At 31.3% G+C, this 16,845-nt stretch overlaps 1 protein-coding gene across 2 annotated transcripts in view; it reads left to right on the top strand.

Moving 5' to 3' along the window:
* LOC119836743 (protein Wnt-7b-like) overlaps window positions 1-16,845 on the top strand; it is a 64,110-nt gene that overhangs the window by 18,149 nt on the left and 29,116 nt on the right. For both annotated transcript variants that reach the window (XM_038362191.1, XM_038362192.1), the window contains exon 2: window positions 4,983-5,252. In XM_038362191.1, the coding sequence (XP_038218119.1) occupies window positions 5,161-5,252 (92 nt within the window). In that variant the 5' untranslated portion in view covers window positions 4,983-5,160. The remainder of the gene's footprint in view (window positions 1-4,982; window positions 5,253-16,845) is intronic.

Here is a 16,845-nt window from a genome sequence, read left to right on the forward strand (position 1 = left end):
TCTAAAATAAATAAAAACGAAACTGCGTATAACTGATAAATCATTTCAATAATTAAACATATAAAGCTCTATTCAATCGAATTAATCGTCGACATTTCATCTTATTGCGACAATTACAAACGGGTCAAATTTAACAACGGCGCTATAAGAGAACGCGAGCGAAGCGTGGGCGGCAAGCTAGCGTTAAAATAAATGACATAACACAGAGAATTATAAATTACATAACAATATAAATGACGCGTCACTAGTCTAAAACAATTTACTTAATACAGACACTAAATAATATACTAAATAAGATTTTACAAGTTGATTATGGCATATTGCCTTGTACAGTTACGGCGAAACACCGTGCTTTACCTAAACTTTGATATTATTGTAGGCCACTTACAATGCGTAGCTATTCAAATCTATATATAATTGTCATTGAAAATTCCGTGATTCAATATAAAGTTAACTCATAGTTCTAAATATGTGAATTTTCATTATTGAAATATTAACAGGAGTGGAACAAAATGGAGGATAAAATTAAGATTTAGTGGAGACATAGAAAAATTATAGATCAGTGAATATATACATATGAATATATACACATATATAGCTAAAAAAACTTATAACGAAAACGATTTTAATTTGCTGATTTTTGACCCAGAATGAAACTACATACAAGTATATAGCATTTTACTAGTAAAAGAAATGTCAAAAACAATTCAATAGTTCAACGGAAAACTTCCTTCAAACAATCTCATTCTTTATAACATGAGTATTATTAGTAATAACTCTAAAAAAATCCCAGTCCATATAATTTGAGATACCATTGGTATGGCAACACCTTTCACAAGCATATCATATTCGACGCGGACCACAAACCTAACCAAGCCGGACTTGTCGCTCCAAAATCTCAATGATACATAATATATTTCCTATTACCTCCGATCTCTGATATTGTAACAATTGTAGTGACTTATGGTCAGTGCGGTGATAAACGATTCACTGGCCGATACTACAAGTGGTCTGCGTAAATAGGGCATTTGGCTTGAAGGCATGACGGGCCCCTGTTTAGTATTAAACGTTTCAGATACATTTCCAGGGCCTCAGGGACGACAATGTGAGGAAATGTTCAAATTGTGGTCAATATATTGTTATATAAGTACGGGCATTCTATTGCTCCTATGAGATATTTCAAATTTATAATCTATATTTTTCCACTACCGCAGATCCAAAATGATAGCCAATAGTTGTAATAGAGACGTACTAAAAATTTTATTTATAAATTAAGATCCAAGATTAAAAAATCTATTTTTATTTATAGTATAATGCTATGCTAAGTCATAAGGACAATATAATCTTCATAAGGGTTTCAAATATGCTGAAACCAGCCCTGTCTGACGTCGAAAGTAAAATGCCTTTTATCTTCTTACAATACCAGTCTTTCTTGGCGTGATTGTCAGATTGCACGGTTTTAGATCTCATTGGCATGCTTAGTGGACTTGGTTTAGCTATAACACAGCAACTAGGCTTTGTTGATGTACCTATATATTCACAATGACATTCTTTATCATATTCTGCATTACAATGTTCGCCTAAATTCGGTCTGTAGCTTTTAATTGAAATATCTCATATCAGAGAAAACATACGAATTCAGAACTTTTCCTTTTTAAACCTAACTTCTCGTTTTTTGGCCACCTCGGTTGAAAAATATTTTATTTTCATATTCAATAATGCTTTAATGTGACAATGTTAACGACAAATTTAATTACTTCAATGCTGAAGTCATCAGTATATAAATATTTTTTACAAAGAAGGTCAGTCTCTAAAATGGGACCAAAAAATAACGATTTCCAATGAAACACAAAAATAATTTAATGAAAACGGACGGACGGACCACGGAGTTATTGAATTATAACACAAAAAAGTCGATTTGGGGATTTCCTCGCTTTTAGAAACATCGGTTAAAGTTACCTACTAAAAATAATAATGACGAACTCAACACATAAATGTGATTAAGAAACAAACTAACACTATTAATATTTATTACAAAACACATAATCTTTGGAGTATCGCAATATATTCAAGTCTTAACGCAAATCAATTTGGTCTTAGTTCAATATTTTATGATTAATCAGATTAACTAAATAACTTATAATAGAACATTATAGTATTTTGTCGATTACACGCCCAGTAATGGTGTTTTCATGTAAAGATTGGAATAAACGTAATAATAAGTAAAATGACCTTGTAAATTTATTGTTTCTTAAACAGGGCCGTACTTTCATTTAAATTTGTCGTAAATTATAATAATTTGCAGTATTAAATAATGTGAAATTTTTCTACTTGGAGATCTAAATGGGTACATAGCTTGACATACATATGAACGTTTGTCATAGATTGAGGAAATGAGGTTTCGATGTATATCTATCACATTATATATCACCCTAATATTATAAATGCGAAATTTATTGTGTGATTGGAAATTCGTCCATCAATCACGCTGAAACTACTGGTCGTATATTGACCAAATTTGGTATACAAACAGGGTATGAGCCGACTTGGATGATAGGATTTTTATCCCCATTATGTGCTCCCTTGGGATAAAACAAGAATCTTTATGTCCGGGTGGAGCTGGGACGAGTGTCTAGTTTTAGATATAATTACTAATATGAATGAATTATGCTAAAATATATTAACACTACGTAGACTAGTGTAAACATAGAACGACATTTGACGTCTACAATGTTAACACATCGTATCCAATAAGCAGCTAATTTATTTAAGCACTGACATTCACATAAATTAAACAATTTCTATAATTTGTTTCACTATTTCTTTAACAAATATAAAAATATAACATTATCTCAATCCAGCCCTGGCTATCGTGTAAACAGCATGTCCCAACAAGCTGATAAGCCAACATGGAAAGCATCTTGTATCCGAATAGCCAATAATTAAACTAAGCTTCGATTATTGAACCGCTTTTTCGTCAGTAATCTGTGTTATTGTTGTTTATATCATTGCATGCTTACGGTACTTGGCTGGTATGGAATTTTTAGCTTTAGTGAAACAGTGTCGGTTTTAACACGTTTTTATTAGCTTCACATATATGTTTCTTTGTAACTTTAAGCGGGCAGATTTGATTAAAATCTATTACACAGACCAAGGATCAAATTAATGTCCTATCTCAGATATCAAACTAACTTGATAACCCCACAGAAGACCGGCGTGAAATAGTAGCACGCTACTATGTTACTGTGTACTTTTACCGTACGGTGAGTGAAGGAGCCGGTGGCCCATATCTTTTCTCACTCTTCCCTGTCCATTCCTTCTTTCCAAGCGTCAATTCTTTCCTTATCCCTTACCACCTAAAAAGGAGAACGGATAGGCACTGCTCTTGCGAATGTTCATGGGCGGTGGTGATCGCTTAGGCGTAGCACCAGCTCAGTTGCCCGCTCAGACATAAAACAAAATCTTCCCCATGTACGCCGTTGGTGAAACCGCGTGGCACAGCTAGTATAATGTAGGCGAAACATCTGATAATACCCAGATAATACTTGTAAGGTACACGCAACGCATATAAGCGCAACAATCAGTACTAAACAGTGATAATATATTGCACAAATATTGCAGTTTCACGATTCGACAACCAACGTGGGTTTGAAAACGAAAGTATCTTGTTCAATAAGTACTTCAAGCTGATGTATGACAGAGTGGCTACGTGACCCCTCCTTTAGTATGATGTACGTGCTATTGCCCTCAGCTTCGCCCGCGTTTTCATGATACAGTTCCTTCTTAACAAATTTTCTATCCAATTTGGAGTAGAATTAATCAATATCTGTTCGTAGTGGATGCCTACGTCATGGCGGCTATATGCCAAATTTCAGCCCGAACGGTCCAATAGTTTGGGCCCTATGGTGATGGTTTAATCACCTTTGCGTTTTATATATCAAGAGATGTCTAGTAATCTAATAATAAATTATTAGATTATACGTGTATTGCATAGAAAATGATTATGCGGTTCAGTTTATGGAAAGCTCAAGAAATTGGAATTGTTATTTTTGTACAGAGTCTTTCTTTCTATTGTTAAAATTGATAAATCAAGCGTTATTCCGTTTAAATTATCAGTGGCATAATTTAAACGGAATTTCAATTATTAATAATTTATATTACAATATGGATTGCCTGATTAAAGCATAATTATTTATTAAATTAATAATAAATTACGAATCAAAATAATACAATGTAAAACGGAATAACTGTTAAATAATTGTGAACAGAGCCGTGACGGAGACAATTGTGCAATCTGTGGCGCTTGTGACATTGGCGGGAAAAGTGACAATGCACAACCTAACTTTTTAGATAGGTGTAATGTTTGTATGATAATGTGTCTAGTTATATTGGTTAAAAAAATTTTAAATAGATAAAAAATTGAATGATGATCTCAATTCAGTATACTACCGTTATATTTCTTAATACCTACTTTTTATACATGTTATTTTTTGCGTATGTATATATAATATATACCCGTATTATATAATACTTACCAATACTTATTTTATCTACATTCATAAATGCAATATAGTCTGTGACTGTCATTGGATGTAATAATGAATTCACGACCAAAAATTTTTATCAATGTGATTTCCGTGACGTCACATATTCATATTGAAATGTGTTACTTAGTATATCTACATTTATTTTAAACATCTAGTTCCTATACTGAAAGTTATCAACGTGAGAGTTTGTGAGAATGGAGGGATGTATGATTGCAGGCGAAATACACTGAACAGATTTCGATGCTACTTGGTAATGCTATGGCTTATGTATCAGAATAACACATAAGCTATAAAACCGTCCGTTTACGGATGAAACCGCGTGGCACAGCCAATAAATAATATGTTATGATTCTGGCGTGGAACTGTGAAACTCTATAAACTAGTAAACCCCAATATTCTAACTACTAAAACTAATACAACTCGTTTTAATTACAGATAAACTATCGCAGATCCAGCCCATCAATTCCACAATCGAACTCCGTCGAAAAATGTCCTAAAACCCGCAAGCTCACACCAATAAAAGTGCGACGATGACAGTAAATCAAGCGCGAGTGCACCAAGCCAGTGAAAATGTGTTTAAAAAGATAATAATCAACAAATAAGGATGTGAAACATGGTCACATGCGTGCGTCGCGCGAGCAAAGAATACGCGACGAATGGTTTCCAAAGATTCCTGTATTTACTGCCAATACTTCTCTGCGTGAGGTGAGTTTGAAAGATTCCGAAACATGGCTGAATTTTTTACCTTGGAGCGGGCAAGTGAGCTGGTAATACGCCTTATGGCAAGCTATCACCAGCGGCTACATTTGCATATTTAGGGCCTCTGTAAATGAATTTATTCTTATAAATATGCATTTAGAGATTTCTAAAGACACATTTTTTTTGTAATTGACAATAATGTATTCAAGTCCTTTGTAGACAAATCAAAGGCTGAAAGAAGTCAAACCTGTCTAAAGCTAGAAATCCGTTACATTCATGACATAATAATATATCTTAAATTTTAATTAGCTATATAGATTTCCAGGCATAGGTTTCTATGAAGATTAATTCTAATACCTACGCTGAAGTTCAGTCGTGTGGTCTTTATCTCTCTTATACAAACGAACTTTTATCGCACACGTTTTTGGGAGTAAAAGTTGTAGCCGCTATAAAAATCACTAACCAAACATGGCAATACGATAAAGTAAATGTCTCTTTATTTGCCAAAATTGCCATTTATAAAGTTAACGCAACGAAATGTCCAAGTATACCTGGTCGTTGCTACCAACAGCTGCTTATATACGGGTTATTGCACTTTTTATTTTATTGACTTAATTGCTTCTCTTATTTTATTACTGAAAACATTGATTGTTTGTTTGCAACTCCGTACAAGCCAGGGCTGTCAAATACACTATTTTTCTAAATTTTTTACTTCAATGGTCTTCTTGCCTTTTGATTATTAAATCAATTAAAGAGGTCTACCACTGGTTATAATGTATATTCTTATTGTAAAATGGTATTTCGAATCCCTTCAATACATGTGATTTAAATATTAGTTGACAGTAAATGTTACCATAAAACAAGCAAATTTAGATAATGCAAATACAATGACTTAGATAATTTATTCCTGAGGACTTCATTTATTTTGCACGCTTATGATTATTATGATATCTTCGAATTTAAATTAAGAATAAGGTCATTATATAAAATTGCCGCCTTTTGTGCTGTATCTTACTTTTTGTTTAAGTATAAGTTTTGTTTTGTTTTTTATTGGCACCACGTATAGAAATCTTTAAATAAATTAGATCTTAAAAGAAAGATCTTATCGCTACTAAGTTTCAGATAAAAAAACAATCTATTCAATAATCAATAAATTGAAAACTGACAGCCCTACATTGCACATCCTGAAAAACACACAACACCAAACAGTAAAACATGTTTCTCATAAAACAATACATCCAACAAATAGTGACAAGAGATACAATAAATAACAATAATTGTTAATAACTTTACTCGAAAATGCAAGCGTTAAGACGAAACAACGGTGCATAAAACTTGGAGATAAACATTTTGCAAAAATCTTACCTAGTTTTTACAGCTTGCAACATTACACTACAATAAATCTTGGCTGGAAAACACGATAAATACTCAACTGAACCTTGTAATATATTGAAATGAACAACTTACAAATAGAATTTTATGCTTCTCCTCTTAGGTACTTATAAATCTGTCTTTATTAAGTGCTCATAAAGTTAACAGAATCCTTACACTTTTTACGCTATTTGCAATCTTACCCAAAAGCTGTAATATATATCACTAGCTGCGCCCCGCGGTTTCAACCGCGAAAGTCCGTATCCCGTAGGAATATCGGGATAAAAAGTTGCCTATATGTTATTCCAGTTGTCCAGCTGTCTACGTACCAAATATCATTGCAATTGGTTCAGTAGTTTTTGCGTGAAAGAGCAACAAACACACACACACCACACATCCTTACAAACTTCGCATTTATAATATTATATAGTAGGATATATATACAAGTGATACTATAAAAAAAAGCGCAAGAAAATATCTGCGTGTTATTCTTATTGGCCAATAAATAGTGTGCTCATAGTATACTGAATGTTAACTGTATTTTGTTTTTATTAGAGTTACCTATATGACCGACTGATTTACATTAAATTTTGATCTACTTGACGTACAGATTTAATGCAATGAGTTTTGCATGATCGCCAGGATTAAATAATTTCCTTACGCATACATATACATAAAGATAAAGCGTCTAATTTTTATCCTTTTTAATTACGTGTTTGTGGAAGCAGTTAGACTTTTAATTAAATGAACACAATTATAACAATATTATATTGGATAGTTGATTTCTCACAAAGTTAATGCTTTTGAATTGATCCATTCGTTACTTCGTGTATTCTGAGGCATTATCTTGCACTTTTTCCACTTATCTATGAAATCTATCAATTGACTATTCTAGTAATTGATCACCCTCTACGTACTATTCATTATATTATACGTTAAGATAACTTTTACATATTTCAATAATTCTCTATTCACTTCCACTAACCGAACCCCGAAGCCCAGTGCTGTACAGAAACAAATTAAAAAGAAAAGAGAAAAAACATCAAGCTTCTTTTACTTCGCATTAATCTCATACCGCCTCAAAACATACCATCCACGCCTTGCAATAATTTACATTAAATTTCCCGAATATACACATCGGCTTTTTCTGTCCGCACCCATCAGCTACCTGAACCTAAATGTGGTGTAACGAAATAAAAAACAGACATCCATCATAAAGTCTTATTAATGTTCTCAACAACGTGAACAGTTCAAAGGGATATAGGAATATAATAAAGGCACCCTGTAATTACCTACAATAAATCTGATACGCGCCAATTTTCAATAGTAAAAAAGATGGACAGGTATCAGGTGTTGTTGGTGTGTGATGGGTTCTGTAGGATACTTTTCACAATTAATTATTCGTTCGATTGTTCGCGTACCTAGTTGATAAATCAATGGTTAAATAATTGAATAGTTTAGAAGCGCCTTTGTAACGTCCAAATAGACATTAGAATTCGAAAATTCGCGCCTCTTTTGGTGAAATTTTAGCGTTAAGTTTTTAATTGAATTTTATATATAACCTTGAATAAAAGAAAACGGTAGTACCTACATCCAAAAATAAATGGATCAGTATAATGTAAAGAAATATATTATAGGAATCGTAAAAAATATGCGATATCGGTTATTAATATTAATATATTTATAATTAATTACTGATAATATTTAAAGCCCTGCTTTGTTTTGAATAATTGCTTAAAATTAGAGACACGTATTATGTTACTAAGTGGAAAGACAGATATATAATTAATATAAATAATGAACAAATATATAAATAATAGGGTTTTTACATTTGTACAACGGTACGCTAAAACAAACACACGAATCTTTTGATCATTATACCTTTATGAGACATGAATGAGAATATGCTTGTTAACTTGATATTATGATTGCATGAAAGTATTTATTCACGGTAAGTCTTTGATAAATGGATTTTGGCCGTCGTATGGAGTATGTAATTGCAAACATTATTTTTATATATATGTGGGACTGCAAAAAGGTTGTATATCTATTTTATTATCTTTCCAATTCATATGTCTGAGCTAATCTTTTACAGAATTTCATTCAATTTCAATTTCTAAGAGTGAATTTTTCATAATGAATTTAAATTATTACTTTTATAATAAGTTTTGATTTTAAAAGTTTCGATTGTTTTGATATTTTTTTAATTCCGGAAATATTCATATGACCTGTGATTAGATATTTGATAAGACATTATTAAAAATGCTAATTAGTATATATAATACCTATATAGACTTTACATAATAAATAAAAAAACTAACATAATAAATAAAAAAAACAAAAAGTCATAACAGACATAGATTAAAAATGTATTTTGATAGCTGATTGACACCAGCATTAAGCAAATTGAACACCAACGGTAAAATAGGCCTATAACTGAATCATCAAGTTACTCACTCCCAAACGACTAACTAAAGTTTCTCAACCCATCATTACTGTCAATCCGTTCCGACCGTATTTTGACATAATGTGTAATCACCTTTACAGTTTCACAATGCATAATCTGCCTTAACCCTTAGCGTTGAAGATATGTATTCCATTTTCAAAATTGACAGATCGTTTTGAAGTATCTAAGCCCCGCCTACAATCTGCGCGGGATAGCCGAAGAGATAGATTAAGCTTTTGAACAGTAAAAAAATATTTATTTTCTTTGGGTTGTACGAGCTTCCGCACTTTATTTTCTGTATGGATAAGATTTTTTATTCATTATAGTATATACGACGGGTATATTTATAGTATAAAACAAAGTCTCTTCCTGCTGTCGGCCCCTATGTATTATTACACTTATTATTAGCATTTTAAAAACATCGCAACGCATTTCGAGCCAATTTTTAACACATAAAATGATTAAAAAGTTTTATATGTACATAACATGAAAGTATCAAAGTGTATTTAGTATCGGCAGGTCACTAGTCTACAAACTACGTAAAACATAAATATTGTTCGCATAAACAAAGTAACTTACATTCTTCCTAAACGTAAAGACAACATAATGAATAAAATCATATTACAACGTTCATCTGCGAAGTATAGACACACAATATCAAAAAACAACAGACCAGTAACGTATTAGTAACATACTTGGACATAATGTACAATTGTTATACATACTTACGAATAGGAAATAGGAAGGTGGGTGAGCGATCATAAATAAAAGAGCACCGTCTCCTACACTACGCAATCAGCACTTGAATTAGATAGGTTTCATTTCAATTTATATTACGGAAAACATGTTCGAATTTGCATAAAATACAACCAATAAACTACAAACCTCATGACATTGTCGGTATATATCGTAAAATAATAAATAATAACAATATTTCATTGATTCTATATCATATTTTGATTTTTTTAAAGACTTATTCATATTAAAATTGCAATAGACTTTTAAGAAATCAACAAATAACAGGCAAAGGATTACACAAAAGTACAGCCATGCGCATTTATTATTATTATTATTTTAATAAAAAAAACTTTATTTCTGATGTAATTTATAAAAATAAGAATACACCTAGTATGAAAGTAGCCTTAAACCTACATTAGTCCTGTCATTCACATATCGAAAGTGACGTATAAAATTGTACAGTCACGATAAATTGCGGTGCTTGTGTAACTCACTTATTATTTAAATAAATAGGAAGAATATTATCACACTGGATATTTTTTGTTATTCACTACGTACTTATTGCATGTATTTTTTTTTTCGTCGTTAAAACCAGCCGGTCTTCATTTTCGAGGCCGCTGTCATCGCTTCGCGCGTAATTTGAAATTCCGACAGAATTCTTATTGGCACGTTTCTGTTTACGGTACTTAAAAATATTTTTTTTTTTTTACAAAACAATGTCGTTGAACTTTTGCAATCAACGAAACGGGAGATGACACTTCTTATATTTCAACTAGCTGCTCGCCATGGCTCCGCCCGGGTATTTTTTATCGTAATTGAAGCCATATAAACCATTATATCTCTAAGTTAAAGCAAACTGCACATGGTGTGTGAAATTATTAAAACAAACAAACAAGGTGTGTAAATTTTATTAAAATCGGATGAATATTTTAGGAAGCTATCGCGGACAAACAACCTGATACTTAATTTATATATATTATGATGTATGAAATTCAATTTTGAACTATCATAAACTGTGATTAAAAATGTTTGATTTTTTTAATTTCAAATGCGTATGCGTTTTTTATGAGGGTACTAGCGGCCCATCCTGTCTTTATTCGTGGCAGCCATGTACTGATGACCATCCATAGTCCATGTTTCTGAGTTTCGTGCGTTGAAACTCTTCAGCTCTGTCCTATTATAAGCAAAAAAGAAGTGAACCTTTATTAATAGAGTTTACAATCCAAATTATATAGAACTTTTCCTTCTAAAACGAAATCCCGTTTCCAAGAAGCAACGGTAGAACAATAACGCAAATATTTTAATGATCCAACAATTTAGATTAAATCATGGCGGTCGACTGCGCTAATCTTCTTGGAAACCATCAAAATATTTCATTCATTATAACATGAATAAAATTTTCTACACATATTAAAATTCTAGCTAATAGACAGGGAATTTAGGTGGGTATTTTATTACTGAGGCTGAGGCATACACGCATGACTCATATTACGTATTTTTTCGTTTTTGATTCTAACTCAAATAGAGTTGAGTAGCATACAATACACATTATTAATTAATCTATATATATAAAAATGAACCCCGTTTTCCTTGGTCACGGCATCACGCGTGAATGGCTGGACCGATTTCACAAATACTTTTTTTGTTGTATTTGTTATTATTATGAGAACGTTCTTACGGAAAAAAATATTAAGAAAATCTCTCAGAAATATTGAAAAATGTACATTTAATTTTGCATATTTTAAAAAACGCGAGTAACAAATGTCAATGTCATTCACAGCTATAGATTATATTTATATAAGGAGTTGAAATAGGGAGATGAAAGCAATATAACCGAATACCACGCGGGCGAAGCCGCGGGCGGAAAGCTAGTGTTATATATAAAATAATAATTATAGATGAATATGTTACACAATCGCTGTATTATTTATTTAGAAGTTGAAAACTTGTTCAATATCTTGATAAAAACATACTATATTTAATTTACATAATCACAGAATAACGTAGCCCTATTTCTGTTTCCACAACACATTATAATAGCAGTTTATACGATGCTCTCAATTTGACCTTCTCATCCCAACGACTTTCACCTATATTTCTCATCTCATATCAAACATGCATTCGACAGATCTACCTTGTAATACGATAATAACTACAATTACTCTATGTACACGTACCGGATGACCAGCCGTATTTGTAATAGATCTGAGAGTAATATCACCTTCACTTATCTATACTTCTGTAGATGGATGTTTATATCACAATACATTGCCTATATAAATAAAGATTAAAAGAATAACAGTCAATTTCTACTCTATTCTACTCTAATAGAAACTACAACAAGATAATAAAAAGGTGGCCTTATAATTACTACTTAATTGGTGTGGTGCGATGCTACCCAGCATTTTTTTTTTTTTTTTTTATGTCACAGCGGGCAGCGGAGCTGGTGGTTCGCCTGATGGTAAGCGATCACCACCGCCCATAAACATTCGCAAAGGTTACCTCCGTGAATGCGCTGCCCGCTTTTATGGGGTAAGGGAAAGGAAAGGATTAACGACTGGAAAGAAGGAATGGACTAGGACGGGTGAGGAAAAGGGAACGGGCCTCCGGCTAGTTTTTTTGCTGGATATAATGCGCAGCTGATTTTCAGCCACTTAAAGGAATTCCTTGTTGGACCTTTATATTGATCAATTTATCTCTGAAATGAAGAGTGCTATCACCGTTACTTTAGTGTAACCTTTAGATATTCCAGATATAACTTTTAATAGCATTCGGTATTTAATGTATGTTTTATAGCATTGAAATGCTTTATAAGTCACAATTTTTTAAGAAATATTCGATCACGAGGCGGGATTCGAACCCGCGTCCTTTGCCAAACCGTAGCAACACCAACCTCTCGACTACAAGTGATCCCGTCTCAGCATTCGAATTTCTTCTCTTTCGGTTTTATGCGCATGAAAAACACTTTCTTCCTTGATTCAGTTGAGTAAAAATTTTGCTTTATTTCCAAAATGTGAATGATATCAAAACATATAATTAACAATGCCTATAATATACAATGCGAGTCAATACAAAATTAATATTATAATCGTGAATAATTCGTAAACAATGATCATATCTTTAAATTAATATTGAATTCCAAAACATAACCTTTACTGAATTAAACATTCTCAGTACTGGAGGATGCATAAATATCGCAGTATTATTATACAGATTACAATAACTTGTCAAATAATTTAGATAAACCTATATCAATTGCTATATAATCGTGCGAAATGCTGTCTGAATAACTGACTTGAATAGAATATATTATGAATTCTATTTAACTTTACTTTCAGTCGCATATAATGATATGCTTTCCGTACGAGAGATAGCAAGATATCTTAACCAGAAAATAAAAAATAATTAACTTGAAATGAAACCAAACTTGTTTTACATAACATTATAAACAGTTACATCACACAACTTTTTATGAACTAATTTGTTATTGTTATATTTTTAAACAATTTATTTAAAGACAGCCTGGGTGTGTGGTTACATATACTTGGAACTCCTCTGATAAGTTAAAAAACCTGTAGTAGGAGAGTTCCCTCTTTCTTATTTGAAAATTACATATTCTTTTACTGCTACATTGTTTTCACTTTTTACACATTTGAAAGTATTACTGTGTATAATATATGTATATACAATAATATCGGAATAAGCTACTTGTGAATCTTTATAAGTATCATCAAGATAATATGCTATTGCATTTATTATTATATATTTATAATAAATATTAGGACCACAGCAAATATATAATATCATCAATAGAAAACATCAAAGAATTTTAATATTCTAACACGTACATTATATAACATTTTGGAAGGACCATCCCTATAATCAAATAAGAATACACAACCTTAAAGTTATCGGTCCAAAACCTGATTAAATATTATAATTTAGACACGTCATCTTATAATAATAGGATTCGTTCGATAGATACCCTCTTAATCCTTAATAATTTTCCTTATATTACACTAGAAACTGATAACTTAATAAACTGTCCGAGTTAGGTGTGTACAACCTTTGGATCGTAATAATTTTTTTTTTTTGTTTATTTAACTACTAAAGGTGTATCAGTAAAATTAATTACCAAGTAACAACGTTCGCATGATTACCAGAAGGGCAGAAACTTTACCAGTATTCAGATAAGTGTTTCTATGATTTGGATGTGAAAAGTAAGTAATAGGGGCACAATAAATTTCTAAGGAGTGCAATAATTCAAATCTATAATTTGTTTTACTTAAAGTTTAGCGTCCTACCGCATGAAAGCACATTGTTAGGTTATGTTACATTTATTGTATTGTAATGCAAATTTGCCGAAACTTTAATTCATCGCAATACGCGCAGTCGGATACATAGGAGAATCAGTAGAATAGAAAATCGAATTTAAACTACCGTTCGACGCTATATTTAAATACCAAATGTTTGTTATCTCTACGAACGCATTATCTGTACAGATTATGTTATTACCAGTCATATTTGAAAGTAATAAAATGTTCCCGAGATAAATTACTTCGAATACGTTTAAGGCTTTATCACACTTACAATATTAATTTATGTTATTGAGGTGTGATAAACCTTACAGAATAAATTTAATTATTCGATTTGAGATACCAAAAAATTCGTGTTATTTAAAGAAAGTTTTATATTTATTCGTGTAACTATCTATAATTAAAATATACTCTTTATATCATTAATTGCAACTGTCAAAATGCGCGGGATTTTCATTTGAAATTATAACGTTTTTGTTTATTAAATCAGAACATTAAATTGAACTCTATATTTACAGAAGCTGCACACTATATTCGCCATAGATAAAAAAAAGTCCAATTTATACTGACTATAGATAAAAAAATTATAGTCACAGATAATCAACTTTTTGATTACAGATAAACAATTTTTCCAACTATTAAAAAGCCTAGCCGTAATTCGGTACATTGAAACAAAGGTAAAATAGAGCGTGCAGGACACATCTTAATGAATACACAGTCCACGAGGCGTGTCGCTTTGTCCGTCCGGTCGTTAGTAATGTTATATTGTTAACGAGTATTGGGTTGCGTTTTTTTGTTCTCTAATGAGCGGCGTGGATTTGTGGTACGTTTGTATGTAACTAGAAAAAGTATGATCTAATATAAAAGTGTAACTATAACAATATTTATTAACTAAGATACATCGCCTTACTACGTTGTATATCGGTTCACAAATTATGTTTTGTATAGTTCGTTTAAAAATATCAAAACATTTGTACCAACTAAACACACAATCTCCGTTATTCTCCAGTGTAAAAGTGTTACATTCCATAACTCGTAATATGTATGTGTTATCTGTGCTCATAGTACAGACCTCATATAGCGATTTTGTTTTTTTTCTGTTTTTAATATTTTCGTATTTCTATTCGAAATTCGAAATTCAAGATCATAATGAAAAATCAAACAATCAAAAATAAATAATGGACATGTACGATTATATTTGACATATTGTGTGGTTTTCTTATTTTAATTGGTCTGATAATGTATTATTAACGTGTATTATTGAGATCAGGGAACCATGTTTTCCTCGTTTTATGTCGTCGATGAAATAAACAAAATTCCTTGTCTTTTGTTAAACCCGTCGTAAAAAGGCAAGAGCGTAGCCACATAGCCTAGGAATTTGAAAATGGAAGAAATATTAAGAATACAATGGAATCTAGGTGGTCTCGACAAGATGGGACCACGTGGAATCGAATTCCTATTAAAATTGTTACGTAAGAAAGGTCTGTACCGCTTTGTACCAGTGTTAAGTTCTGATTTGGTTCTTATATTGGTCAATGCCATGTCATTATACTTCAATTAAGAATAACCCAGTATGACTTGAATAAAATTAAGGTGATTCAAGCAAATGTTGCAATTTCATCTAATATGTTATTGGATTAATCGATTATTGTTATTATTTGTTTATTAAATAATTGTTCATATTTTTGTAAGTACTTTTATTTGATATTTCTTACTTTATATAGTTATAAATTGTTATAATATTTTAGTCCTTAAAAATAAAAATAAATAAGTATTTGCAAATAATTTATGAGCCTAATAATTTTATATTCATGAAGGAAAATTAAAATATTTAGGTTTATTGTCTATTCCCATACATATTAATACATTTCAATGTGGATTTGATTTAATAACACTCACTTTACTTCATCGGTTCAGTAAAACAAGAATTAACAACTCATGACGCCAAGCGGAACACAACAAAAAACGGAATGTATTAGTCGAATGCGATATATTATCGTTAGATACATAGGAATTATCGAATCTCATTAAAATAACTCCCCATTGATTTATGTTAAAACACGCAGCGAGTACAAATTACATACACATTAGTTCAGTGATGATATAATTTACGATTACTTCGGTAATACGTACCGTTTTATTTATCACTTGTTTTGGACTATTAGTGATGGTTTATATCGTTTTATAGATTTTTCATTGATGACGTACCGTATCGTTGTTTGTTTTTTTTTTTTAGGGAACATTTTAAGGACTTTCTTAGGAGTAAAGAATTTTGTAAGAATAGAGAATTGGTTTAATTTTTGCAGTACATTAATTTATGTGCCTTATATGTGTAAATATGCTTTCTTATTAACGTTTTCTAGACATTTTATTTATTTAACTTTTTAACATAAATTAACGGACTTTAAAACTTTTGTAACTTTTATTCAAATTATAAATGAATAAATGAAATCACTGATTGTGCACGATAACAAATGAAAATAGAAAAAAGACGTACATAGCAGGCTTTCAAATTAAAATAAGGTAAATAATAGATCATTAATGTGTTAGAGAGATCATTAAGCTACATCTTAATCTGATTTGTTATAAAAATAAAATTTTAAAAGCAAAACTGCGTTATTCATACATCCAATAAAAACTATAGTCTAAAATTGCTAACGAAAATTACTACTTTTCCCTTTATTTTACTACTAGCTGCGCCCCGCGGTTTCACCCGCTCATGTCTTTA

Source organism: Zerene cesonia, chromosome 25 (assembly GCF_012273895.1).
Source record: "Zerene cesonia ecotype Mississippi chromosome 25, Zerene_cesonia_1.1, whole genome shotgun sequence".
Lineage (NCBI taxonomy): Eukaryota > Metazoa > Arthropoda > Insecta > Lepidoptera > Pieridae > Zerene > Zerene cesonia.